Source organism: Ovis aries, chromosome 23, assembly GCF_016772045.2.
Source record: "Ovis aries strain OAR_USU_Benz2616 breed Rambouillet chromosome 23, ARS-UI_Ramb_v3.0, whole genome shotgun sequence".
NCBI classification, from domain to species: Eukaryota; Metazoa; Chordata; class Mammalia; order Artiodactyla; family Bovidae; genus Ovis; species Ovis aries.
Genome location: NC_056076.1, coordinates 58,023,169 through 58,050,530, shown reverse-complemented (window position 1 = coordinate 58,050,530; position 27,362 = coordinate 58,023,169). Strand labels below are relative to the sequence as shown.

At 48.1% G+C, this 27,362-nt stretch overlaps 2 protein-coding genes across 14 annotated transcripts in view; one reads left to right on the top strand and one right to left on the bottom strand.

Annotated features, from left to right (window-relative positions):
- The window catches only part of ALPK2 (alpha kinase 2), a 140,920-nt gene that overhangs the window by 26,079 nt on the left and 87,479 nt on the right, over nt 1–27,362 (top strand). For all 4 annotated transcript variants that reach the window (XR_006057722.2, XM_027960856.2, XM_027960857.3 and 1 more), the window contains exon 4: nt 24,914–26,624. Coding sequence is in view for 3 of the 4 variants with exons in the window: in XM_027960856.2 (XP_027816657.2) it covers nt 24,914–26,624 (1,711 nt within the window). In the remaining variant the exon portion in view is untranslated. The remainder of the gene's footprint in view (nt 1–24,913; nt 26,625–27,362) is intronic.
- LOC105604560 (craniofacial development protein 2-like) overlaps nt 1–27,362 on the bottom strand; it is a 47,970-nt gene that overhangs the window by 18,732 nt on the left and 1,876 nt on the right. For 7 of the 10 annotated variants that reach the window (XR_009598260.1, XR_009598262.1, XR_009598263.1 and 4 more), the window contains 2 exons: nt 24,892–25,712; nt 21,992–22,099 (listed from right to left, as the gene is read on the bottom strand). Coding sequence is in view for 1 of the 10 variants with exons in the window: in XM_060405568.1 (XP_060261551.1) it covers nt 4,490–5,806 (1,317 nt within the window). In the remaining 9 variants the exon portion in view is untranslated. Of the gene's footprint in view, nt 1–256; nt 14,427–15,062; nt 17,179–18,710; nt 25,713–27,362 lie in introns of those variants that run through there. The other 3 variants (XM_060405568.1, XR_009598261.1, XR_009598259.1) reach the window with 3 other exon arrangements.

Sequence of the window (27,362 nt, the reverse complement as noted above, 5' to 3'; positions counted from 1 at the left end):
AGTCAGTTAAGAATACCTCCATTCTGGGGACTTCCCTGGTGATCCAGTGCTTAACAACCTGCCTTCCAATATAGAGGACATGGCTTAGATCCCTGGTTGGGGACTAAGATCCCACATGCCTCAGGCACCTGAGCCCACACACACAACTACAACGCACCCTAGAGTCTGACCACAGCTAGAGAGAAGTCTACGCTCCCCAAGGAAAGACTTTGCATGCTGGAAACTAAGACTAGAGGCAGTCAAAAATAGAAAAGTATTTAATTAAAAAATGAGAGCATCTTTATTTTTGGAAGAAACACCTCAAGGAACACATCCTGCTGCAGGTAGAAGGGTCACCATCAACTTCGCTTACAAAGGACAGGAGATTGTATCCACCATTGAAAGCAAGGATTTGGATCCAAAACTGAATATGGATTTAAATCCCAGATCTGCCTCTTACAAGCCATATCATTTTGGGCAAGTTGCTTAAGCTGTCTGGGTCACCATTTCCTCACTTATAAAATAGAGGTAAAGATAGTATCTGCTTTAAATGATTGACCCAGGGATTAAATCAACACATGCCAAGAATTTAGAATACTCTTTAAAATTGTTACTTTGTGCAATTTGAACATGTTCCCCAACACGCCAAGCCATGCTCATGCTCAATTGTGTCTGACTCTTTGCGACCCTTTGGACTGTAGCCTGCCAGATTCCTCTGTCCGTGGGATTTTTCAGGCAAAAATATTGGAGTGGGTTGCCATTTCCTTCTCCAGGGGATCTTCCTGACCCAGGGATTGAACCCGCATCTCCTGTGTCTCCTACATTGGCAGGCAGACATCGAACTATAATTTTGGAACTGATTAAAAACAGGGCAATTTAGAGGTAAGCAAGGCAGCTAAGTTTGGCAGCATTTCCCCCATCTGCTATTTCCCTCTTGGAGAAGAAAATGTAATTAACATGTTTGATAAAGGACTCATTGGGTGGAAATAAAGATGACTGAAGCTTGCTGCAATTTGGCTAAGAGGGAAAGGCATTTCATCCGAGGTTGGAAAGCATTTTGTGAACTTTGTGTTCCCGTGAGCTTAAGTAGGTGTCACAAATCTTAAAGATGAGTGCTAGTGCTTCTGGCACCAGGATGGCTCTGTGTCCGAGCATGGAGCCAGGGCGGGCTCCTGCAGCATTCTTCCTGAATGAATTCAGCTGCTGTGTTTCGTGGCTGTTCCTCCGACCACGGCCAGGAACAGTTTTTCAGTGAGTCGCAAGGGTCTGATGAGAAGCACCCATTTGGTCCCTGGGATGATAAGGCCGTGCTGATAATCTGCTGCCTGTCTTCACTTTCCGGTTTTAACTTCAGAGGTGAGTGTCTCAGAGGAGTGGATGGTGACAGGGCCACGCCACTGGATGCTCAACCTTTCTTGTGTGCCAGCTCATTCTTTCCTGGGACAGGACTTGGGTGGTTGCTCCCACCACAGTGTTGGCTCTTAGGGCAGATCCACAGCTCTGAGGTGACAGACCAGTCCAAGAGTCCCTCCCCAGATGGTGGGATAGCCAGATAAAGGTGCACTGGAAACTGGACACACGCTGAATGGCTCTGGAAGGGCCCCTCCATTGACACCTTCTGAGAAATTGGAGAAGACCAGTAACATGAGGGAAGTTCATGGGCCAAGTGGGGCTCACTCTGCCTTTGTAATCCCAGAATCATGGGGTGAGTTTCTGAGAACTGGGAAGATGGAGAGTCCGGCTGATGCAGAAATTCCTGCACTAGTGATCATCTGACCAATGTTGACGTCCTCTTTCAAGGTGAACCTCATAGAGACATTACCTGAGGACATCCCTGGTGGTCCAGGGGTTAAGACTCTGCCTTGTAATGCAGGGGGTCCAGGTTCCCTTCCTGGTCAGGGAACCAGAACTAAAATTCCACATGCCGCAACTAAAAAAAGATCCCATGTGCAGCAACTAAAGATCTTTGCATGCCTCACTGAAGACTGAAGATCTTGTGTGCTGCAACTTAGACCCAGTACAGCCAAATAAATAAATAATATTAAAAAAAAATTTTTTTAAGTTACTTGACAGTGAGTTAGGGCAACTGGAACTGAATCAGGTCTTATGAGTCCCAGAAAGGTTTTGCTTCAGCTCTGAGGGGAGATGCAGGGAGGGATGGGACTAAGAACGTAGTTTGATTGGGAACTTATTTCTGTCCTGACCAACGTAGCCCTGTTTTCTCCCTGTCAAAGGTCTCCCATGAAATTTACCTCCACTTTTGCTTCATCGCCCCTGGAAGCCTCTCCTGCCCTCCCCACCACCCTCTATCTTTCACTGTCTTAGAATTCCATGCTTGCCTTGGACCCCTGCCTCAGACTCTATCACTTCTGATAGCCTGGCTTGTCTGCTTCAAAACCCAAAACCCAGGCACTGGTTCCCTTTCTATGAATCCTATAAGGCTGGACCAATCCCAGCACCTTCAACCTCTCAGCTCCTGAGCCATTAGCCCAAGCCTCAGGCTGAGTCCCACGCATGTGGATGAGGAAGCCTGATGCTCTGGACCCTCCCAGGACCCCTTCCAAACCACACCTGAGCCACCCTTGAACCTAGGAATGAGCTCGATACATGAGAGGTGTTTGGATATGGCATTATCTGTTGACCTTGCCTGTATGAGCTCAAAAATACCACAGACTGGGAGGCTTAATCAATAGGAGTTTATTTCTCATGGTTCTAGAGGCTTGAGATCAGGGTGCCAGGAGGGTTGGGTTCTGGTGAGGACCCTCTTCTGGGCTTGCTGATAGCTGCCTTCTTGCTGTCTCCTCACATGGCAAAGGGAGAGAAAGTGGTTGGGGGAGGACAGGCTCTCTGCTCTCTCCTCTTGTGAAGGCACTAATCCTGTCATGGGGGCCCCACCCTCACCCTTACCTAAATTTAGTTCAGTTCAGTTGCTCAGTCATGTCTGACTCTTTGCAACCCCATGAATCACAGCATGCCAGGCCTCCCTGTCCATCATCATCTCCCAGAGTTCACTCAGACTCACGTCCATCGAGTCCGTGATGCCATCCAGCCACCTCATCCTCAGTCGTCCCCTTCTCCTCCTGCCCCCAATCCCTCCCAGCATCAGAGTCTTTTCCAATGAGTCAACTCTTTGCATGAGGTGGCCAAAGTACTGGACTTTCAGCTTTAGCATCATTCCTTCCAAAGAAATCCCAGGGTTGATCTCCTTCAGAATGGACTGGTTGGATCTCCTTGCAGTCCAAGGGGCTCTCAACAGTCTTCTCCAACATCACAGTTCAAAAGCATCAATTCTTCGGTGCTCAGCCTTCTTCACAGTCCAACTCTCACATCCATACATGACCACAGGAAAAACCACAGCCTTGACTAGATGGACCTTAGCCGGCAAAGTAATGTCTCTGCTTTTGAATATGCTATCTAGGTTGGTCATAACTTTCCTTCCAAGGAGTAAGCGTCTTTTAATTTCATGGCTGCAGTCACCATCTGCAGTGATTTTGGAGCCCCCAAAAATAAAGTCTGACACTGTTTCCACTGTTTCCTCATATATTTCCCATGAAGTGATGGGACTGGATGCCATGATCTTCGTTTTCTGAATGTTGAGTTTTAAGCCAACTTTTTCACTCTCCTCTTTCACTTTCATCAAGAGGCTTTTTAGCTCCTCTTCGCTTTCTGCCATAAGGGTGGTGTCATCTGCATATCTGAGGTTATTGATATTTCTCCCGGCAATCTTGATTCCAGCTTGTGTTTCTTCCAGGCCAGCGTTTCTCATGATGTACTCTGCATAGAAGTTAAATAAGCAGGGTGACAATAGACAGCTTTGACATACTCCTTTTCCTATTTGGAACCAGTCTGTTGTTCCATGTCCAGTTCTAACTGTTGCTTCCTGACCTGCATACAGATTTCTCAAGAGGCAGGTCAGGTGGTCTGGTATTCCCATCTCTCTCAGAATTTTCCACAGTTACTTGTGATCCACACAGTCAAAGGCTTTGGCATAGTCAATAAAGCAGAAATAGATGTTTTTCTGGAACTCTCTTGCGTTTTCCATGATCCAGCGGATGGTGGCAATTTGATCTCTGGTTCCTCTGCCTTTTCTAAAACCAGCTTGAACATCAGGAAGTTCACGGTTCACGTATTGCTGAAGCCTGCCTTGGAGAATTTTGAGCATGACTTTACTAGCATGTGAGATGAGTGCAATTGTGCGGTAGTTTGCACATTTTTTGGCATTGCCTTTCTTTGGGATTGGAATGAAAACTGACCTTTTCCAGTCCTGTGGCCACTGCTGAGTTTTCCAAACTTGCTGGCATATTGAGTGCAGCCCTTTCACAGCATCACCTTTCAGGATTTGAAACAGCTCAACTGGAATTCCATCACCTCCACTAGCTTCGTTCATAGTGATGCTTTCTAAGGCCCACTTGACTTCATATTCCAAGATGTCTGGCTCTAGGTGAGTGATCACATCATCATGATTATTGGGGTCGTGAAGATCTTTTTTGTACAGTTCTTCCGTGTATTCTCACCACCTCTCCTTAATATCTTCTGCTTCTGTTAGGTCCATACCGTTTCTGTCTTTTATCAAGCCCATCTTTGCATGAAATGTTCCCTTGGTATCTCTAATTTTCTTGAAGAGATCTCTAGTCTTTCCCATTCTGTTCTTTTCCTCTATTTTTTTGCATTGATTGCTGAAGAAGGCTTTCTTATCTCTTCTTGCTGTTCTTTGGAACTCTGCATTCAGATACTTATATCTTTCCTTTTCTCCTTTGCTTTTCGCCTCTCTTCTTTTCATAGCTATTTGTAAGGCCTCCCCAGACAGCCATTTTGCTTCTTTGCATTTGTTTTCCATGGGGATGGTCTTGATCCCTGTCTCCTGTACAATGTCACGAACCTCAGTCCATAGTTCATCAGGCACTCTATCTATCAGATCTAGGCCCTTAAATCTATTTCTCACTTCCACTGTATAATCGTAAGGGATTTGATTTGGGTCATACCTGAATGGTCTAGCGGTTTTCCCTACTTTCTTCAATTTAAGTCTGAATTTGCTAATAAGGAGTTCATGATCTGAGCCACAGTCAGCTCCTGGTCTTGTTTTTGTTGACTGTATAGAGCTTCTCCATCTTTGGTTGCAAAGAATATAATCAATCTGATTTCGGTGTTGACCATCTGGTGATGTCCATGTGTAGAGTCTTCTCTTGTGTTGTTGGAAGAGGGTGTTTGCTATGACCAGTATGTTCTCTTGGCAAAACTCTATTAGTCTTTGCCCTGCTTCATTCCACATTCCAAGGCCAAATTTGCCTGTTACTCCAGTTGTTTCTTGACTTCCTACTTTTGCATTCCAGTCCCCTACAATGAAAAGGACATCTTTTTTGGGTGTTAGTTCTAAAAGGTCTTGTAGGTCTTCATAAAACCGTTCAACTTCAGCTTCTTCAGCGTTACTGGTTGGGGCATAGACTTGGATAACTGTGATATTGAATGGTTTGCCTTGGAGACGAACAGAGATCATTCTGTCGTTTTTGAGATTGCATCCAAGTACTGCATTTCGGACTCTCTTGTTGACCATGATGGCTACTCCATTTCTTCTAAAGGATTCCTGCCCGCAGTAGTAGATACGATGGTCATCTGGGTTAAATTCACCCATTCCAGTCCATCTTAGTTCGCTGATTCCTAGAATGTTGACGCTCACCCTTGCCATCTCTTGTTTGACCACTTCCAATTTGCCTTGATTCATGGACCTGACATTCCAGGTTCCTATGCAATATTGCTCTTTACAGCATCGGATCTTGCTTCTATCACCAGTCACATCCACAGCTGGATATTGTTTTTGCTTTGGCTCCATCCCTTCATTCTTTCTGGAGTTATTTCTCCACTGATCTCCAGTAGCATATTGGGCACCTAGCGACCTGGGGAGTTCCTCTTTGGTATCCTATCATTTTGCTTTTTCATACTGTTCATGAGGTTCTCAAGGCAAGAATACTGAAGTGGTTTGCCATTCCCTTCTCCAGTGGACCACATTCTGTCAGACCTCTCCACCATGACCCGCCTGTCTTGGGTTGCCCCGTGGGCATGGCTTGGTTTCATTGCGTTAGACAAGGCTGTGGTCCTAGTGTGATTAGATTGACTAGTTTTCTGTGAGTATGGTTTCAGTGTGTCTGCCCTCTGATGCCCTCTTGCAACACCTACCATCTTACTTGGGTTTCTCTTACCTTGGGCATGGGGTATCTCTTCACCGCTGCTCCAGCAAAGCACAGCCACTGCTCCTTACCTTGGACGAGGGCTATCTCCTTACCACCGCCGTTCCTGACCTTCAACATGGGATAGCTCCTCTAGGCCCTCCTGCGCCTGCGTAGCCACCAGCTCCTCCGGTTGCTCCTCCTGGCTGCCAGCCCTGGCCTCGGGCTCAGGGTGGCTCCTCAGGGTCACTGCCCCTGGCCTCGGGTGCGAGGTGGCTTCTCCCGGCTGCCCCTGACCTCGGATGCAGGGTGTCTCCTCCCGGCCGCCACTGACCTCGGACGTGGGGTGTCTCCTCCCGGCCGCTGCCCCTGACCTTGGACGCAGGGTAGCTCCTCTTGGCCGTTCTTGCACCATCGCAGCCTGGCACTCTAGGCCGCTGCCCCTGACCTCGGACATGGGGTAGCTCCTCTTGGCCGTGCTCAGTGTGCCGGCCCGCTCAGTGCGCTGGCTCGCAGCCGCCTGTGCTCAGTGCGCTGGCTCGCACCTAAACTTAATCACCTCTCAAAAGCCTTGTTACCAAACACCATCATATTGGGAGTCAGGGCTTTAACACATAAATTTGAAGGGGACACAATTCAGTCTATAGCACTGCTCCAAATTTGGAAGGTATCCCAACCATGCACAGGGTCAGGCCTGGACCAGGCCAGTAGGGGTATATGTGGGACCACTGGTTAAGAATCAGAGATTTGCGGCACTCTGCAAGGCCATGAGTGGGTGTTTAACAAGGGCTGGCTTCAGAGTCATAACCTCCCAGGTTCAACTGTCAGCCTGCTTCTTGACTGGGCACGTCTGCATCTATGAAGGGTGAAAGAGAGAAAGCGGGGCCTCTCAGTCGTGTCCGACTCTCTGTGATCCCATGGACTGTAGTCTACCAGGTTCCTCTGTCCACGGGATTTTCGAGGCAAGAGCACTGGAGCGGGTTGCCATTTCCTTCTCTAGGGGATCTTCCTGACCCAGGGATCAAACCCAGGTCTCCTGTATTGCAGGCAGATGCTTTACCCTCTGAGCCACCAGGGAAGCCCCATAAAGGGTAAAGTGGGAATAATAATAGTATCTACCTTGCAAGGCTGGGGGAAGATGTCCTGAGATAATACATAGAAGGTTTTTAGAACAGTGCCTGGTACTGAGCAAATGCCAGGTAAATGTTCACTTTTTTTCAGAGTCTTCTGTGTTTTGTTAGATAGTTAGTCACTCTTAGTCATGGGAGTTTGAAAGTGGGATTAGGTTACCTTCCCATTTTAGAGAAGATGGGGGCCAAATGGATCTCGGAATTCTTTTTTAAAATAATTTAATATATTTATTTTTTGGCTGTGCTGGGTCTTCGTGGCTGCATGGATTTTCTCTGGCTGTGGCGAGTGGGCGCTGCTGCAGGCCTGCTCTCTCGTTGTGGTGCTCAGGCTTCTCACTGCGGTGGATTTTCCTGTTGCAGAGCATGGGCTCCAGAGCACAGGCTCAGTACTTGCTGTCATGAGCTTAGTTGCTCCTTGGCATGTGGAATCTTCCTGGATCAGGGATTGAACCTATGTCTCCTGCATTGGCAGGCAGATTTTTTACCACTCAGCCACCAGGGAAGCCTTTAGAATTCTTGAATGAGAATCTTAGTGTGATTCCAGAGCTGGTTTAGAATGATAAGGGCTTATATAAGTGTTAAGAAGTGAAGTGAAAGTCACTCAGTCGTGTCCGACTCTTTGCAACCCCACAGACTGTACAGTCCATGGGATTCTCCAGGCCAGAATACTGGAGTGGGTAGCCTATTCCTTCTCCAGGGGATCTTCCTGACCCAGGAATCGAACCAGTGTCTCCTGCCTTGCAGGCGGATTCTTTACCAACTGAGCTATCAGGGAAGTCCTATAAGTGTTGAGAAGCCTAGCCAAAGGCATGGACTCTCCCCAGGTAGGCAGAACAGATGCAAGACTCTATGTGAAGCCTGGGGCAATGATTCGGTTCAGACCTTGATCATTAACTAGATTCTGAGCCATCCCTGAGCTCCAGTGTTACTCAGGCCTAGGGTGCTCCCACAAGACCCTGGTCCTTGCTCTTTCTTCTGGAATGTTCTCTCCCCAGATAACCCCGTGGCTAGTTCTCTTACTGCCTTCAGGTTTCTGCTCAAAATCACCTGAGACCTCTGACCCACCATCTAAAATAGCACCACCTGCCCCCAGCATGTCCTGCCTTCCTTATCTTGCTTCAGTCTTCACGTAGCACATGATGTAATGTATGTACATATGGGTACACACGCACACACACGCACACTCAGAATTTCAGCTTTGCATAGGTGTAATAGACACAGAGTGAGCTCTTCCCATTTGAAGTGTTGAGTTTGGTGCGCTTTGACACGTGCATGCAGCCACGGAACCATCACCACCGTCAAGAGAATAGACACATTTAGTCTCCTAAAGGGTCTCTCCATGCCCCTTTACACCCCCACTTTCTGGCCCTCTATGCACGCCCCCAAATACAGCAAGCTTGTGGTTCCTGGAGACTCGCTTAATTTTTTCTAGAATTTTTATAATTAAATGAGATCATAGAGCATGTACTCTTTAGTATCTGGCTTCTTTCATGCCACGTAATTATTCGAGAATCATCTGTGTCGTTTGGTGTATCAGTGGTTCCCTCCTTTTATGGCTGAGCAATGTTTCCGAGTTTCGTGGTTTGGATCACCCAGAATTTGTTATCTCGTGCTTGGACACCTGGGGTTATTTCCAGTCCTTGATCTGCATTTATTTGTATTTTTGTTTGTCATAGTTTCCCCTCAGCTTGAAGGTAGGTTCCATGGGGACAGCAGAAACTTGTCCGATGTGTTCCCTGCTGCACCCCCAGCCCCCGGGACAGTGAGCTCTGTGGGATGAATTACGCAATGCCTATATGGTGCATTTGTTCTGTTCTTTACTGAATCTTCATCTGAGGGGAGGGGAAAGAGCTGATGGCATGTAGGATGCGCCACCCCCAAATACAAAACCTTGGCATGTGAAAGACCTTAAGTTGAAGGAATTTTAAAAAAATGAAAGAAGCAGAAAGATCATTCTGACCTTCCCCCATCACCATTCTTCCCGGAAAGAGGTCCTATTAATAAAACTCCCCTGTGAAAGGTGCATTCCCTGTACCTGGAGGAGAGAAGGCCTTCTTATCACCAGAGACGGGGAAACTGGGGCAAGAATTCTGTACAAACAAACCTCATGAGAGTCACGCGTGTCTTCCCGTGACCTCCTCGCCATTCACTGTCCACAGCTCACACCTTCTGTCTTGTCAGTCCTTTGCGCAAATTTATCATTTCTGTGCCGACCCCGCGTAAAAGCCTCCTGTTCTGCTCACTTCTCTGGGTCTCCACTCTCCTGTGAAGGCTCCACGTACATGTGCGAGTTCAATAAACTCTGCAGGCGTTTCTCCTGTTCCTCTGTCCTTGTCAGTTTGCTTTTTTCTCCCCAGAGAGCCATTCCTCGGACGGCCATCTGAGTTTCGGGGGAAGGATTTGAACCATGGTGGCTTCTTGGTGGTCAGCCTGCCGGTCCTTTGGGGGCTGTGCTGTTTAAGGGGGTGTGCAGATAGGGACTGTTAAGAGGCCTCCTGCAGGAGCCGCAGGACCAGGCCACCATGCCAGTGACTCCGGTCCCACTAAGCTGCGGGAGCCTGAGCTTCTGGTCGCTCTGTGGCCGCCCCCTTTCTGGCCTTGTCATTCCTGGTTCCCTGCGCCACTGCCCCAGCTGTGGGACGCTTCTTCCTTGCCACTCCTGCCTACCCCTCCCCCGGCGAGGGGCTGCTCCCCCGGGCACTGTGCCGGCTCCCCACTATCCTGTCTGCTGCCAACTGCCGGGCTGGCTCACCCAGCAGGCTCCGGGTGATATGGGAGCAAGGCAGATGGGCCAGGGAAGAGGACCAAGCGGGAGGCAGCTGGCACCAAGGCTCCGACAACAGAGCTGCAGGCAAAGAGAAGCGATCGCATTGTGAACGGGTCCTTCCCTGACCACAGTCTCCTAGGCTGCTTTTGAGAGAGAAGTTCTCCAGTCTGTTTTTGCACTATTTCCTCCTGGCTGGGTCGAGCAACTAGTTTTTTAAAAAAGCGAAACCAACTCAGCCATAAAAAGGAATGAAATTGGGTCGATGATAGTGATGTGGATGAACCCAGAATCTGTCGTACAGCGTGAAGTAAGTCAGAAAGACAAACAAATGCTGTATGTGAGTGCGTAATGCATGGAATCCAGGAAAATGGTCCTGATGAGCCTGCCTGCAGGGTCGGAATAGAGATGCAGACGCAGAGAAGGACTTGGGACACAGCTGGGGGAAGGAGAGGGTGGGAGGAGCTGGGAGATTAGGAGTGACATGTGTACACTCGCCTTCAGTCAAGTCATGTCCGACTCTCTTGCAACCCTGTGGACTGTAGCCCACCAGGCTCATCTGTCCACGGGATTCTCCAGGCAGGAATCCTGGAGTGGGTTGCCATTTCCTTCTCCAGGGGATCTTCCTGACCCAGGGGTAGAACCCATGCCTCCTGCATGGGCAGGCAGGTTCTTTACCTCTGGGCCACCAGGGAAGCCCATGGGTAAAATAGCTAGCTGGTGGGAAGCTGCTGTAAGCACAGAGAGCTCAGCCGGGTGCTCTGTGACGACCTAGAGGGGAGGGCAGGAGGCTCTAGAGAGAGAGGATGTATTTACACTTACAGCTGACTCATGTTGTTGTACAGCAGAAGCTATCACAACATTGTAAAACAATTATACTTCAATTAAAAAAAATAAATAAGGCAAAACCAATTAAAACAGCCACTGAGTTTCACAGGGGGATCTGCTCGGCATTTCCTACAAACTCAGCTCAAATGGAGGTGCCAGTCAAGTGATAACTGGTATTTTTCTGAGGATTTAATAAAGGCACATTCACTCTTCATAGACACGGTGGAGTCACAGAGCTGGAAGCGACTCCAAGGCCTTGTCATTCAAAGTTGATTTCCCCTGGAAGCTTGTTAGAATGCCAGAGTCTGGCAAATCAGATGCTGCCTTTTAATGAGATCCCAGGTGATTAAAGTGTGAGAGGCCCTGTTCTATGGATTATCTGGCCCCTGGCTATACCTTACCCCTAGGGAACTCTTGAAAAATACTGATACTTACATGATACTCCCAAGAAATGCTGATTTAATTGGTCAAATGCAATTGGTCCAGTCCAGTTCCTTTATAAACCTAAGACCCAGAGTGATCGTGGGACCCGTCTAAGTTCCTAAGAACTGGTTAGGGCCAAAGCTAAGATTACCCAAGAATTGTGTCCTGTCCCCCACTGCATCTCATTCTGCTAGGGCTGTTCTCCAAAACAAGTCTACTAACACACTTGCTAGAGTAGAACTCAAAAAGAAGTGATCGTGAGGACTTCCTTTAAAAATAAGGATTCACAGACATCCCTAAAAGTCCAGTGGTTAAGACTTCACCTTTCACTGCAGGGGTTGCAGGTTCAATCCCTGATCCAGGATCTTAAACCAAAATCATGGCCAAAAACACAAAACACTGGGGGAAAAAAGCAGAAGCAATATTGTACTAAATTCAATACAGACAAAAATTAAAAAAAAAAAGATTCATGGAAGGCCTATCTTATGCCGGGGATTGTCCAAACGCTGGGGCTTCCCTGGTGGCTCAGATGGTGAAGAATGTGCTACCATTGCAGGAGATCCAGGTTTGATCCCTGGGTCCAGGAAGATCTTGCTTTTCTTTGTTTAAATTTTCCTAAGCACTGTTCCAACCGGTCCATTCTGAAGATCAGCCCTGGGATTTCTTTTGGAAGGAATGATGCTAAAGCTGAAACTCCAGTACTTTGGCCACCTCACGTGAAGAGTTGACTCATTGGAAAAGACTCGGATGCTGGGAGGGATTGGGGGCAGGAGGAGAAGGGGACGACCGAAGATGAGATGGCTGGATGGCATCACGGACTCGATGGACGTGAGTCTGAGTGAACTCTGGGAGATGGTGATGGACAGGGAGGCCTGGCGTGCTGCAATTCATGGGGTCGCAAAGACTCAGACATGACTGAGTGACTGAACTGAACTGAACTGAAGCACTGTTTTTATTTGTAGAGAGTCCTAACCACTTCAGAGGCAGGAGGGGAGAGAGTTTTTTCCCCCAAACCAAGGGCCTCTGTAATGTTGTCTGCTCTGACCAAACACACATGCCGGCAGCATCACTGTAAAGGGACTACAGTGTTTAATCTCTCTCTGCTAGGATGACAAGGGGACGTCAGTCTCTGCCTCTGTAAGAATCCTGAATTCAGGGTTTTTGACTACAGTGTTTAATCTCTCTCGGCTAGGGTAACAAGGGGACGTCAGTCTCTGCCTCTGTAAGGATCCTGAATTCAGGGTTTTTGACTACAATGTTCAATCTCTCTCGGCCAGGATAACAAGGGGACGTCAGTCTCTGCCTCTGTAAGAATCCTGAATTCAGGGTTTTTGACTACAGTGTTTAATCTCTCTCGGCTAGGGTAACAAGGGGACGTCAGTCTCTGCCTCTGTAAGGATCCTGAATTCAGGGTTTTTGACTACAATGTTCAATCTCTCTCGGCCAGGATAACAAGGGGACGTCAGTCTCTGCCTCTGTAAGAATCCTGAATTCAGGGTTTTTGACTACAGTGTTTAATCTCTCTCGGCTAGGGTAACAAGGGGACGTCAGTCTCTGCCTCTGTAAGGATCCTGAATTCAGGGTTTTGACTACAATGTTCAATCTCTCGGCCAGGATAACAAGGGGACGTCAGTCTCTGCCTCTGTAAGAATCCTGAATTCAGGGTTTTTGACTACAGTGTTTAATCTCTCTCGGCTAGGGTAACAAGGGGACGTCAGTCTCTGCCTCTGTAAGGATCCTGAATTCAGGGGTTTTGACTACACTGTTTAATCTCTCTCGGCTAGGATGACAAGGGGACGTCAGTCTCTGCCTCTGTAAGGATCCTGAATTCAGGGTTTTTGACTACAATGTTCAATCTCTCTCGGCCAGGATAACAAGGGGACGTCAGTCTCTGCCTCTGTAAGAATCCTGAATTCAGGGTTTTTGACTACAGTGTTTAATCTCTCTCGGCTAGGGTAACAAGGGGACGTCAGTCTCTGCCTCTGTAAGGATCCTGAATTCAGGGTTTTTGACTACAATGTTCAATCTCTCTCGGCCAGGATAACAAGGGGACGTCAGTCTCTGCCTCTGTAAGAATCCTGAATTCAGGGTTTTTGACTACAGTGTTTAATCTCTCTCGGCTAGGGTAACAAGGGGACGTCAGTCTCTGCCTCTGTAAGGATCCTGAATTCAGGGGTTTTGACTACACTGTTTAATCTCTCTCGGCTAGGATGACAAGGGGACGTCAGTCTCTGCCTCTGTAAGGATCCTGAATTCAGGGTTTTTGACTACAATGTTTAATCTCTCTCTGCTAGGATGACAAGGGGACGTCAGTCTCTGCCTCTGTAAGGATCCTGAATTCAGGGTTTTTGACTACAGTCACTATTCCAGCTTCTATTTCTGAAGGTTTGAAATTAACCGGCAGCAGACAGGCATAGAATCACAGTTTCCCCTGTCTGTTCAAATGTCCCATTCATATTTTTTCTTCACTTTTTTTTCCCCAAGGAAGCTGGTTGACCCCTTTTGTTTCACTCCTGCTGCAGTGGCCTTGACCCATGGTAGCAGCAGCAAAGCCCGTGATCTCATGGAATAGGGTCAAGAGAGAGGGAGTCACACGTCAGACGGACCAACAAAACTGGTCCACGGTGGTCCTGGAGAAGGAGGCAGGAAGCCACTAGCTTCTGGATCCATCTCACACAATGGATATTTTGCTGTTGGACCGGATGCTAGGAGGGAGTGGAGGACCGACTCCAGGGTGCACGGCCCCAGTAACCGGTAGAATGGAATGGTGAGATGGAAAAAGGTTTGGATGAGAAAATCCAGGTTTGTCTTGGAGCATGTCGGGTGTTTAAATGAAATAACAGTGTTAGTCCTTCAGAATTCTAAGCTAATTGACTTCCGTGAAAGAGCACTGGGTCCTCCGAGCCAGGGTCCAGTGTTGCCTGGTTTTCTGTCCTGCTCTCAAGAGGCCATGTCTTTCATAGATGGATTTGCAATTTAATCTAGAAGCCTTGCTGTTGTCACCATGTCCTTTGAGATTTCTGGAGAGGTTCTGGGACCCTGTGCCAGCTTGGTGGCCTGTCGGTGAGGCTGGTGGCGATGGTTTCCAGCTTCGCTTGAGTTTTCTTTTGAGAAGAGGGGTCTGTCGTCTGTTAACTAAGCCTGTTGGGAGTAAGGCCAAGAAACGGTTTCCTTTCTGAAACCAGTGTGCTCATGTCTTGTTCACAGAATATCTGATTGGTCTGCATTTGATCCTAGAGGTTCAAAAAGCTGCCACATGCTCAGCACTTTTGTGCCAAATGAGAGCCAGGAAGCCACCCCCTGGCATGCCCGGGCCTAGCCCTAACCCTCCTCTGCCGTCCACTGAGCGACTCCCCCACCTGCTTCACCAGGTCCCCGAGCCGATGTCCGTTTAGCTCAGCGCCTGCTGAGCCCTGACTGCCCGTCACAGTCACCTGGGAGGCTGAAAAATGCCAGCAGCACAGCCCATCACTGAGATGCTGCTTCATTGGTTTTTTGTTTTGTTTTGTTTTGTTTTGGTGGGGCCCTGGCACTGGGAATATTTTCTACTCTTTCAAACGGGCTTAATTTTTTAGAGCATTGGAGCCGAAAGCAGTTTCCATACCGCCCCCCACCCGCCCCCCGCCCCCTGCCCCCATCCCCAGTGCAGACTCTCCACCATCCACATCCCTGCTCAGAGCGGGCAGTCTGTCACAACTGGTGAGACTCTCGGACACGCCGTTACCAGCCCAAGTCCGTGGTTTGCATCAGAGCTCTCTCTCTCTCTCTCTCTCTCTCTCTCTCTCTCTCTCTCTCTCTCTCTCGGTGTTGTACATTCCATGGGTTTGGGAAAATGCCTGATGACACCTGCCCACCAGTATTGCATCCTGCAGAATGGTCTCCCTGCCCTAAGACTCTTCTGGCGCTGGCAGTTTTTATCAAGCACTGTAAGAGATTCTAGGGCAGGGCTGAGAACCACCGATTTAGAGCTTCGTGTGCGCCGGGCCCTGCTTTAAGCCCTTTACAGGAATTAACTCCGTAACCTCACGTCAGCCCCGGTGCAGATCTAGCGATTGTCCACTATCACACAGCGGACGGTGTGTGAACCCAGGCAGGCTGGCCACCAAGTCTGTCCCCTGCCTCTGCCATCCGCTCAGGATTGCACTTGAATGAAGAGGAACAGCAGATTTGCCCCGGCAGTTTGCTCCTGAGCAGAGTTCCGTGCCTTCCAGCCCCCAACACGCATCCTCCAGGGCCTGCTCCCCACACGGCTCGGCTCTTCGCTGACCCTCACCCGTGACCCGCTGGGTCTCGCTCCTGTACATCTGCCTGGAGTGCCCCTCTCCTCCCTGTCCAGCCAAGTCTAATCCTCCCCACTGGGCTCAGGTTACCCGCTCCTGGCTCTGTTCCCTGAGATCCAAGCCACCCTGGCCTCTCCCCTCCAGTCCGGCACAAGCACTCCCTGCCTCCACGGTGCCTTTGAGAATTCAATGACTCTGAAGTTTGCAAATCATATCTTGCTCCCTGTTTAATACCTGAAAGTCTTATCTCTTGGCCAAGTTGCTGGCTCCCCCAGGGAAGGAAGCAAGTCTCATTCCATCCACGTTCCGTCTCCTTTTTCAAGTGCCTGCCATGAGCCAGGTGTCTGTGCTTGTAGGTCGAGCAGGACTTAGGGGAGGATGGGATGTTCCCACTTAGCCGGAGGCCTCAGGAGAGCGGGGCGTCTCAGCCTCACCCTGGTACCCTGTGCAACATGGTGAGCCTCTTACAGAACAATTTCCTCTCCTCCCGAAATGGGCACTCTCATCTGCTTCCCGCAGAACTGGAGCGTGAGGTCCAAACCCCTCAGGCTGGGATGCAAAGCCATTCATGACCTGGACCCCACAACCTGGTCAGCAACTCCTCCTGCTCCTAATTGGCCTGGGTCAGCCCCACCTTCTGCCTGCGTGTGTGTGTGTACGTGTGCGTGTACATGTGTGTGTGTACGTGTGTGCATGTACGTGTATGTGTTGTGTGCGTGTGCGTGTATGTGTTGTATGTGTGTGTACATGTTCAGTCGTGTCTGACTCTTTGCAACCCCATGGACTGTAGTCACCAGGCTCCTCTGTCCATGGGATTCTCCAGGCAAGAATGCTGTGGTGGATTGCACCCCATTTCTTCCTCCAGGGGATCTTCCCCACCTGGCAATCGAATGTCCTGAGTCGCCTGCTTGGAGGAGGGTTCTTTACCACCGGAGCCAGCGGGGAACCCTTTCTTTGGTGTAAAAGTTAATCGTGTCTCTCCTCACTCTCTAAAGCATCCTGCTCCCTGCTTCAACAGTAGATCATGCGCTTGCCCTAACTTTCGGCCCAGTGCTCCCCCGGGCTCCAAATGAGACACGTGTGTTGCTCTCTCACCTCCTCTCACCTTTGGCCATTCCTTATACCCAGAGCGATGGGCCCCAACCTCAGGCCCGTACCACCTTTCCTGCCAAAATCCTACCGTGTATTTCTTGGACCTGCTTTAGCTTTCAAGTTCCAGGAAACCTTCCCTCATCATCACCTGTCACCTCCCCACCCCCAGATTTCCAGCATTGTTCTGATTTTTAACGGCACTTAGCACATCCTGTCTTGTCTTGGGGCTGCTTATATGGACACCTCGTTTCCCTCATTGGACGGGGATCTCCTGAGGGAAGACCTCAAACTTTAACACTTGTATCTTCTACACAGCAGCTAACACAGTGCCTTACACATGGGAGATGTTTCTTATTATTTTGTTTGGCTGTGTAACTTAAGACAGTCACACCTTCCTTGGACCTCAGTTCTAAGATGTATAAAATAAATCATCTCTGTATCAGTCAGGGTCTAACCAGGAAGATGACAGATGCTTCCCTGGTGGCTCAGACAGTACAGAATCTGCCTGCAATGTGGGAGACCTGGGTTCGATCCCTGGGTCGGGAAGATCTCCTGGAGAAGGAAAAGTTTACCCACTCCAGTATTCTATCAGTCAGGGTCTAACCAGCAAGACAAAAACCAAGCTGTATACAAGTGACTGATCCAGACAGGGGCAGTGGGGTCCCTGGAGATAAGCGTCAGCAGGAAGCATCATCTCCTACCTGCAGGGACCAAGTGGGGTGGGGTGGGGGCGGGAGGCAGGCTGTTCATTCTGGGTGGGCTGTCGTGTGGGAACTGGAGCTGCAGGAAGGGTGGAGCCTGCTGGAAATGCCACCTGAGGCTGGCTTCTCCCCTCTGCCCACCCTCCCATCTCCTGCCTAGGTGTGTGCTCTCAGTTGTGTCTGACTCTGTGACCCCATGGACTGTAGCCCGTCAGGCTCCTCTGTCCATGGGGTTTTCCAGGCAAGAATACTGGAGTGGGTTGCCATGTCCTATTCCAGAGGATCTTTCCAGCCCCCGCGTCTCCCGTGTCTCCCATACTGGCAGGTGGATTGTTTACCACTGTGCCACGTGGGAAGCCCCATCCCCTCCCTTCTTTGGGTCAAGTGCAGCAGAGAGCCAGTGGTCCTGGGAGTGGGGGAGATGCAGATTCCAGGGGCCAGCTCTGTAATAGTGAGCACAAGAGGGGACAGGGGCAGACGGTCCCTGGAGCAGCACAAACCAAAGCCCCCTTCATCTCTCCAGAGGTCCGGTTCAGTACATCTGTTGGATAAGTAACTAGATAAATTGGTGCATGTACAAGGAATCTCTTCATCAATTTTAAAATACATCTATCAAGAAATTCCGTGTGTTTGTAGTGTTAGAATTCTTCCATCTCCACAATGAATGTAGCTTTGGGGCATGGAAAGGAAACGCAAGCCTTACTTATTCCTTCAGTTATTCTGAGTAAGTCAGTTCATAAAATGGACAACAGTAGTTAGGCAAGTCATAAAATACAGACACTTAGTGTCAGAAAATACTATGACCTTCACCCCGTGCTCTGACTGCGGGAAGGACAAGGATGTCATCATGTAAGTATGCATGAGCCCAGCCTCCCCCCGCTGCTGCACAGGCAGCCTCAGGGAGGGGCCGGGGAGACAGCTCATTCCCAGGTCTTGTTTTCTTCCACTGGAACATGGAATGAGTAATAGAGTCATATCTGAAATTCAGGGAGGGTTCCAAGTCTTACCTCTAGCCAACACTTTCAGCTTCTTCTCCTACCAACTCTGCCTTCAGGGCACCTGGCCAGATCTCACAGTTTGAGTTTCAGCATTTTTAACGATGGTGGGAGCGTTTTGGGGGAGCGGGCAAAAGACCTCCAGGAGACAGAAGGAAGGGAGCCGCAACAGGAGCGGGGTCATCGGCTTCGCATTCCACACGGACGCAACTCATTTTATTTACGCCACTGCAGTCATGAACGAGGGCTTCCCAGGTGGCTGAGTGGTAAAGAATCTGCCAGCAATGCAGGAGACCTGAGACCCGGGTTCGATCCCTGGGTGGGAGAGATCCCCTGGAGAGGCAAATGGCAATCCACTCCAGTATTCTTGCCTGGAGAATCCCACGGACAGAGGAGCCTGGTGGGCTATAATCCGTGGGATAGCAAGAGTTGGGTATGACTTAGCGACTAAACAACAACCAGGAAAAGGTAAATGCATGAAATAATGCATTTGAACACACGACGCCCTTCGGGGATGATGAGAATGATGGGGAGAGAAGTGGAGGGATTTCAAAGTGCGTCCATTTGCATAGGTCTATGGCACCAACAGCTAAAGAAAAACATGACTCCATGCCTTTTATTGCACTTGATACATTCTGTCCCCAACGCCGTGTCTTCACATTCTTATTTTATAGCATCACCAGTCCTGTGGATCCCTTTCCTGGGTTCTTAGTTCTCACTCACATTTACGACACTTGTTCACAGGACGCAAAACCATCCCAAGTAGGTGGAATCCCAGGGAACTTCTAGGATTAGCGCTATCCCCAGCCTCCTGCCTCCTCTCACCACCCCACGCCCCCAGCATCAATGGGAACCAACCTCCTCCTTCCCAGTTCAACATATCGGTGTGCCTGTTGTTTGCCGTAGTTGTTATCCACGGCTGCAGGCAGCCTAGATGTGACACTGTTGGCTCTGAATTTTTTGGACGAAAATGCTCTCTGGGAAAATATTGTTCATATTGATTGAGCTCTGTCATGTAAAGGGAATCTTGTGGGTGAGGTTGTCCAGGTCAGCACCAAATGGGTCATAATACTGATTCCTGGGGAAGGGGGCTTCTGGAACAAGGGCTTCCCACCCTGTTCTTTCTCCTTTAGTGGTTACTGGGCTATAGATTTTCACCGGCTGTGGGCTCTTGGTTCTTGAGACTACCATGCAACTGGGGATACGGGAGAGGGCTAGGGCAAATTAAATTGCAAAAAACTCACTCTTCTTGCTGGGAGTCAGCCATTTTTCTTGAACAAATGCTACCCACTTTGCCCTTGACTGGTGTTGAGGGTTCTGAAAAAGTTGATTCAGACAAATGCTGCCAGTGTTCTTGCTGTAAAGGAGGAAACTTCCGGGGGTCCTTTAGTTCAGTTTTTGCTGATGCTTTCATCTTCTACTTCTATGCCATTTAGCACAGAATTGACTCACATCGTTATAAGTGAATATTCATATTATTTCCTTAATTTAGAAGTTTGGAAAACTTGTATCTCTTTAGAAGTTTGATAGCTTCCCAATACCTCGAAGCTGTTCTGACAAGGGTAAGAGTAATATTAATGAATGTAATTCTTAAAAATATTGTATATTGAACCATATTAATATTAGGAAGATCTCATGAACCAAATTTTTCCAAATGACCAATATATGATAAAAAATCATGCATGGGTTAAAGATACATGTAAAATGCAGTGCAGACCAACAGATTCTGTGTAACATGTATGAAAAATTCATTGATCGCGTTTTGGATTCCACATTGCAACTAATCTTTGTGTGGTATCAAAGAGGTTATCTGAAACCATATTAAAAAGACCATTAAAATACTGGTTCCTTTTCCAACAATGTATCTGTGTGAGGCCAGATTTTCTTCATATACTTCAACCCGAACACTGTAGTGCATCATATTGAAAACAGAAGCAGATACAAAAATCCAGCTGTCTTCTATTAAGCCACAAGCTACATGAAAAAAGTGTAAAGCAATACCACTTTTCCAGTGTGCAAGAGTTGGACATGACTGAAGCAGCTTAGCATGCTCAATGTTACTTTGTTTTACAAAAAAAAAAAATGTTTTTTTCCTCTCTGGTGCTGTCCTGGTATTTTTCATAAAAATATGTCATTTATACAAACTTGTAATAAGGCAATTTTTGTTCTTTCTGAAGGAATAAACAAATGTTTTCAATTTTTCCATAACTTTAATATGGTCAACATTGGTGGATATTACCCCTATAAACAAACATCTGTTGAATCCTCAATTATTTTTGAGAGTTTAAAGGGGCCTGCTGCCAAAATGTTTGAGAACTTTTGGTTTAAACTGAATAGTTCAAGCTCAGAAGAAGCCCCATTTACTTAAGGTCTCACGCATTCCTTTGTCTCTAATATGGAAGTGATTTATTTAGAAAGAACCTAAGAGTATTCAGGCAAGATTTCACAGCAAGGTGGAGGAAGGCTGCTGTCTTCTTCACCCAAAAGGAGAGGTATGCAGGTATGTTCAGGGAATTTCTTCCCGAATGGTTTCACATTCCTGTAAAATCACCGTGGGGTCCACAGGCAGGCCACTCTGCCAGCATTTCGCCAAGATTCTAAACCCCAACCCTGTGTTCATGCCGTTTCAATGGCTACCCCTGAGGTCCTTGCTTTGAATTCCCTTTGCCCTTCTGGAATGCACCATGCAACTTGGCACAGAACTGACTGTAAGCGCCTCTGAGAAGCTTACAACACCTCTCCTGGAGATGTTTAGTCATTTCAGGGCTGGACATGATGTCTCCCCCATCTCCTTGACTCTTTTTTTTTTTTTTGGAAAATTTTATTTCTTTATTTGGCCACACTGAGCAGCATGTGGGATCTTAGTTTCCCAACCAGGGATTGAACCTGAGCCCCCTGCATTGGAAGCTTGGAGTCTTAACCACTGGACCCACTGGAGAAGTCCCTTCTTGAGTCCCCATCAACTCTTACTGTTATATTGGTTCACACTCTTGCCGTCAGTTTACCCATGAAGATGCAAACTCAGAAAAGAAACCCTTTACTTGCAGATGTGACCTTTCTCTGCCCCTGTCATTTCTCTCCTCTGAACGTGTATTTTCTAACAGGACACGCAGAGCCAGGCACAAGAGTCAGAGACCCTGTCTCCTCTCTAAGCTCCGCCACTTGCCAACCCTGTCACTTTGGGGGAAATGACTCCTTTGAGCATTAGTTTTGCAGACAGGGAGCAGCCAGCATACTGTTTAATAGAGGAAGCATTTAACAAGGCTGGGTTTCTTGCCGGATTTTCTCCACCTCCTCGTTAGGATGAGGAGAGATAATTATCTAGGACGTGCCAACCGCAAACCATAACTCTCTCAAAGGCACTCATTAGACAGTGAGAAGTTAATTATACTTAATCCAGTTCTTCTTCCTCTTTAATATACTCAGGATGACTTGTAAAATCTTCTATCAGCTAAAACACGTGTTCCATAAAATCTGACATTACTAAATCATAACTTTCCTATATCTGTTAATTTCATCATTCAGAAATTAAGTGCACGGAATCCATTGATTTTCTCCGTATTTTTCTAACATTTGTTGTGTTTTCCCTTCTTGAGTTTTGCGAATCGCCTCTGTTCTCTCCTTTATTCCTTTCTTACCTGTCCTTTGTGCCTCTCAGGCTCATTTTTTTCTCTTCCTTTCTCTTCTTCCTACATGAATCATAGTACCTTCAGGGTAGCTGGTTCGTTCAGCAGACGGATCATGGTCTGGATAGAAGAGGAAATTAGAATTACTTGGGATTTTCCAGAAGCCCCTGCGGGCTGTTTTATTCTCTGTTTACGCTCTCTTGCGTGCATGCTCAGTAGCTTCAGTCCTGACTCTTTTCGACCTTATGGACTGAAGCCCTCCAGGCTCCTCTGTCCGTGGGATTCTCCAGGCAAGAATACCTAGAGTGCGTTGCCATGCCCTCCTCCAAGGGATCTTCCCGACCCAGGGATTGAACCTGAGTCTCTTGGATCTCCTGCATTGCAGGTGGATTCTTTACCACTGAATCACTGGGGAAGCCCCATTTAAGCTCTCAACTGAGGCCAAATCTCCAAGAACACACCAAAAAGAAGCATGAAGGGAATGACGTGGGCCATGTGAAAGTCACGCAAAGGTCTGTTTCTCTCCATGCTCTCCTCAGCTTCAACTGAAGAGACCTCAGCCTAATTAACGATGAGGATGAGGATGTCTTTGAGGGTAGGCCAAGGACGATTTGTAGCAGAATGTGTTTGGGAACTTGAAAAGTAACTTCTTGGGCCCTCTACACACAGATTCTTTTTTTTCACTGTTTGTTCATTTATTTACTGTGCTGGGTCTCCGCTGTGGTGTGCAGGAGCTTGACTTGTGGCAGGTGGAATCCAGTTCCCCGACAAGGGATCAAACCCTACCCCCTGCATGGGGGAGTGTAGAGTTTTAGCCGTTGTTCCACCAGGAAAGTCCCTAGCCACAGATTCTGATTCAAGAATTTGAATCTGATGTAAGATTTTACAAGTCATCCTGATAGTTTCTGCAGACTTCTTAAGAACCAGAGAAAACCTGGTCTTAGTGCTGCCCCATCCTTTTTTTTAAGAATAATGATTTGTTTGTTTGTGCCAGATCTTAGTTGCAGCATGCGGAATCTTTGATCTTTGTTGCAGCATATGACCCTGACCAGGGGTTGAACCCAGGCCCCCTATATTGAGACCACAAAGTCTTGGCCACTTGACCACCAGGGAAGTCTCCCCTCCCCTTTTTAAACTGAGTTTTGAAGGTGTGCAATTTAGTGATCTGACACCTTTATGTTACACTATGACTGCCATAGCAACGTCAGCTAACACTCTTATCACATCATGTAATTATCATTTGATCACTTCTGCTTTCTTATAGAGTATATATATGGCATAAAGTTTCTGCTTCACAAAGTCCTTTCACCCTGATTTTGTCATTTGAACCTCAGAATAATCTTATGAAATAGACAGGAGCAGCTACTCATTCCCCCAGAAAGTTGTCCTAAATTTCATTCTCCCCATGCTATTGGCCACGGCAAATCCAGAGATTGGCTGTGGGTCAGGCCTGGCCAACCTCGGCCACCTCGAGTGTCTTCTACTTGAGAATCAAGTTGCCAACAAAACAAAGTATTAATGCAGTTGAAATTAGTCTGTGCTTTTTGAAGTTGAGGCCTATGTGAGTGGGTACCCAACAGTTGAAGGCTTGTGAGCACATATGAGGTCAGGAGACAAAGAGGGCCCTCCAGTAAGGAAGAGAGAGGATAAGGAAGACTGTGTCCCATGGCTGTAAACATCTACCACTGACCCTCCTGGGGGGAGACATTTGTGCATCTCTTACACGCAAGAGTCACTAACGATCTGACCATCACCTCTGAGCCTGAGCCAGACCCTCAGCTCCTGCTTTCTGAAGATGGATAGTACATAATACACCAGCAGTGTTACAATGATCAAATGAGATAAATAAAAGTACAAATTCAAAAGCAAGTATAGGGACGTCCCTGGTGTTCCAGTGGCTAAGACTCAGTGCTCCCAGTGCGGGGGGCCCGGGTTTGATCCCCGGTGGGGGAACTAGGTCCCATGTATGTACGTATGCATGTGTGCATGCCGAGTCACTTAGTCGTGCCCGACTCTCTGCAACCCTATGGACTGCAGCCCACCATCCCACATGCTGCAAGTAAAGATCCCGCATGTTGCAGCAAAGATCAAAGATCCTATGTGCCTTAACTAAGACCTGGTGCTGCTAAGTATTAATAAACAAATAAAAATTAATATTAAAAAAATAGAGCAGGTACAACACGTGTTTATTGAGACTGCAGAGCCTGGAGAAGTGTTCTAAGGGGAAAGGTCAGCAAAGCAAGTCAGGCTCCAGGCGCCATGTGGCTCCAGTCAAGAAAGGGAGGGGCCCCCAGCACCATCCTTTCTGGAGCAGGGAGAGCAGGCTTGGCGTGAGCCAGGATTCAGTTTCTTCCCTGCTGAGCCAGAGCCAAACACCAGGCGGGTACTGGTCAGGATGGCATGTGGACATTGGTTTCCAGCCAGAGGGGTTCGTGGCTGTGGTTTAGACTTTATAGTCATGTTAAATTAAAGAGGAAAGGGCACTGTTCTTCATGCACACAGTCCTAGCATGGTATTAGCTTTACAGCCTCCTGGCAAGAACCATGTTTTCTTAGCAGTCTTTAAAAGAATTACTGCTTATAGTAGTCCACTATATGATTTAGAGTGCTTTAGTTTTTTGTGTACTATGCCTTCCTTCAGAAAGTAATACTGCTTCAAGTTCCTATAACATAACATGACTTAAAAGAGAGAAGAAACTAGAAACTGTGTCCCCATTCATCTGAGTTATTTTCAGCATTTTCGATTTGGGGTAAGACTGTGGAAAGTCTTAAGGGAAAATGCTGAGCATCTCAGCCTGTTGCCTCTGACCACAAACCCCTTCTCAGGGGGACCCCAGATCTTGAGTGTGCAGGAAAACCACGGTCATTGACTGTGTGTGCCATGATGTAAGGCATGTCAGCATGCAAACTTACGTGTCTCCTCTCTTCATCCTAGCTGTACCCAGAATGACGCTGCTGTTTATCAAGTCTCTGCTCAGAACTGTTTTGGGATGATCTGCTGCTCTGCTTCCGTTGAAGTGCAGTGCCCGTCAGAGGACCGACCACTCTCTCCCAACCCGAAAGATGACGGGCACACAGGTTGGAAACACGACACGGAGACATATGAGCAGGAGAGCCCAAACCACACTGATGAGGAAGAGCATCCTTATAAGGAAGGAGAAGGTATTGCCTCGGGGCCTCCCACGTCAGCTCACGCCCCCTCCTCCAAATCCAGCGGTGCTCATTCACTCCAGGTATCCGCCGACCATGACCCTGGTGCATCCGGCTCTGACAACCCCTTGGCCGTTAAAGACACAAGGCAAACTGAAGAGGCTGGTGATGCTGCCAACACAGAGGGCGTTGCGGACGGGTTGCATTTTCCTAATTCAAGTGATGCTCCTGATAAACAAGATGTGTGTGGCCACAGGACCGTGCATTCCAAAGTACCAAGGTTAATAGATGGTGCCTTAGACCCTGAGGGCCCTAACGAGGAAGGCTTGAACTCTGGTCACCAAAATGCCGGAGTCCAGAAGTACCTCAGCTGCAGCCTGCCCCTGACACGGGCAGACTCGTCCGCTCCTCCAGGTGCCAGGCCTGTCAGCCCCCCGGCTTCCAGCACAGACTCTGACAGTGACTATGAACTTTGCCCAGAGATAACCCTAACCTGCGCCGAGGAGTTTTCAGATGATGACCTGGAGTATCTGGAATGTTCCGACGTTATGACAGATTACTCTAATGCGATCTGGCAGAGGAACCTGCAGGGGACAGAGTGTGTTTTTTTATTAGAAAGCGATGACGAAGAGATGGAATTCAGTGAGTGTAGCCTGGGTGGGTGTGAGCGTTTCTTCAGTGAATTGGGTCGCAGGCCCCCGGTGTCGGATGACACGGGGCCCATGGATGCCACCGCTGGTCATCACTCACCACCCCAAGAAGTGGGGGGAAGGAGCAGCCAGGCCTCCACGCGCAGAGCCTCATCCTTGCGAGCGGGGATGCCCCTGCCCCCGGGACCTCAGCAGGATGGACTGGCTACAGTGACAGAGCTAGGCAGGTACAAACCGCCCGCTGCCTCGGAGGCTGCTGAAGACGGTTATCCAGGAATTCAAGGAGAAACCAGAGACAGCCACCAGGCCGGAAAGGAATTCTCCAGTGACAACCTGCTAAACATGGATAAAGCGGTGATAGGGAGAGAGGGGAAGCACTTGTCTGGCGAGTCAGGACAGCCCGGGATGCGCCGGCATCTGGAGACCACGGCCGAGAGGAGAGTAGGGGAGAAAGACACATGGAGCCGGAGGGGCTCTGAGAACCCTGCCAGGACGCAGCGACCGGGAATTAAGGGAAAAGCCAAGAGGCTGAATTCCAGCCTGGAAGAAAGGACAGCGGAAGCCTCCCTGGATCGCCTCTGTCCCAAGGGACCTGTTAAGCACCCACTAACCCCGAGTGACAAAAGAGACAGCTCCCATGCCGGAGCAGAGGGGACTGATCTGAAGTCCCAATTTCCTGCAAGAGGCCCTGCGGTTCCAGCCCAGGCAGAGCCAGAAGTGAAAACTCTGCTGACTCCACCCGGCTCGCTCACCAGGGAAGAGACCTTGCGCTTCCTGAGAGAAGGGGTGTGGGCTACAGACGCATTTGAAACACGCAGGGTTTCAGGCTGGTGTGATCATCCGCAGGTAAGACTCCGCTTTTACGATTTGTGAGCTCAAATGTATCTGTGTGTGTGTGTGTGTGTGTGTGTGCAGGTGTGTATTTCCTTTCCTTTCACGTTCACGATCGCTGTACCGCAGTGTACACCAAACTAATTCTCCCGATACCACCGGGGGACTTGTGAATGACAGGGGCTGCTGCTGGGAAGGAAATCTGGTTTTGAAAAAAGGCCCAGATAAACCCTAAGCCATCCTAATTATAGCAAAAGACAGATAGAAGTAAGAGGCACTAATGGGATTCTGGACAGCTGGAAAAAGAAATCTGATATTTTGTCTACTGCATGGATTTTATCAGGCAATGTCACTATTCAGAAAGTTTTTAAGCAAATGTTTCGGGTGTAGTCTTTAAAAGAAACCAAAACATTCTTTTTGGTGATTTTCCTGGACACTTTTGAAACTTGGTAAGTGCTGGCTTCCATCAGAATTCATAGAATGAATGAGAGATTTTGGTGTGTCTAAAACATTTGCAGAATTTGCTTAATGATGCTGGAGAAAGTAGAGTAGACTTTGCTGCACTCAAAAATCTGAGTAGATTTTTGAATGAATCTCTGTTTTATTTTTCTTAGACCACATAGTGTAAAAGAGGCAAAGAAAACACTTCAGGAAGTAAAAAAAAAAAGAAAAGTTTTACTCTATTACTGATTTGGGGGTATATTTGAAAGAGATGGAAAAATTAATATACTAAGGATGTTATGTGATATATGA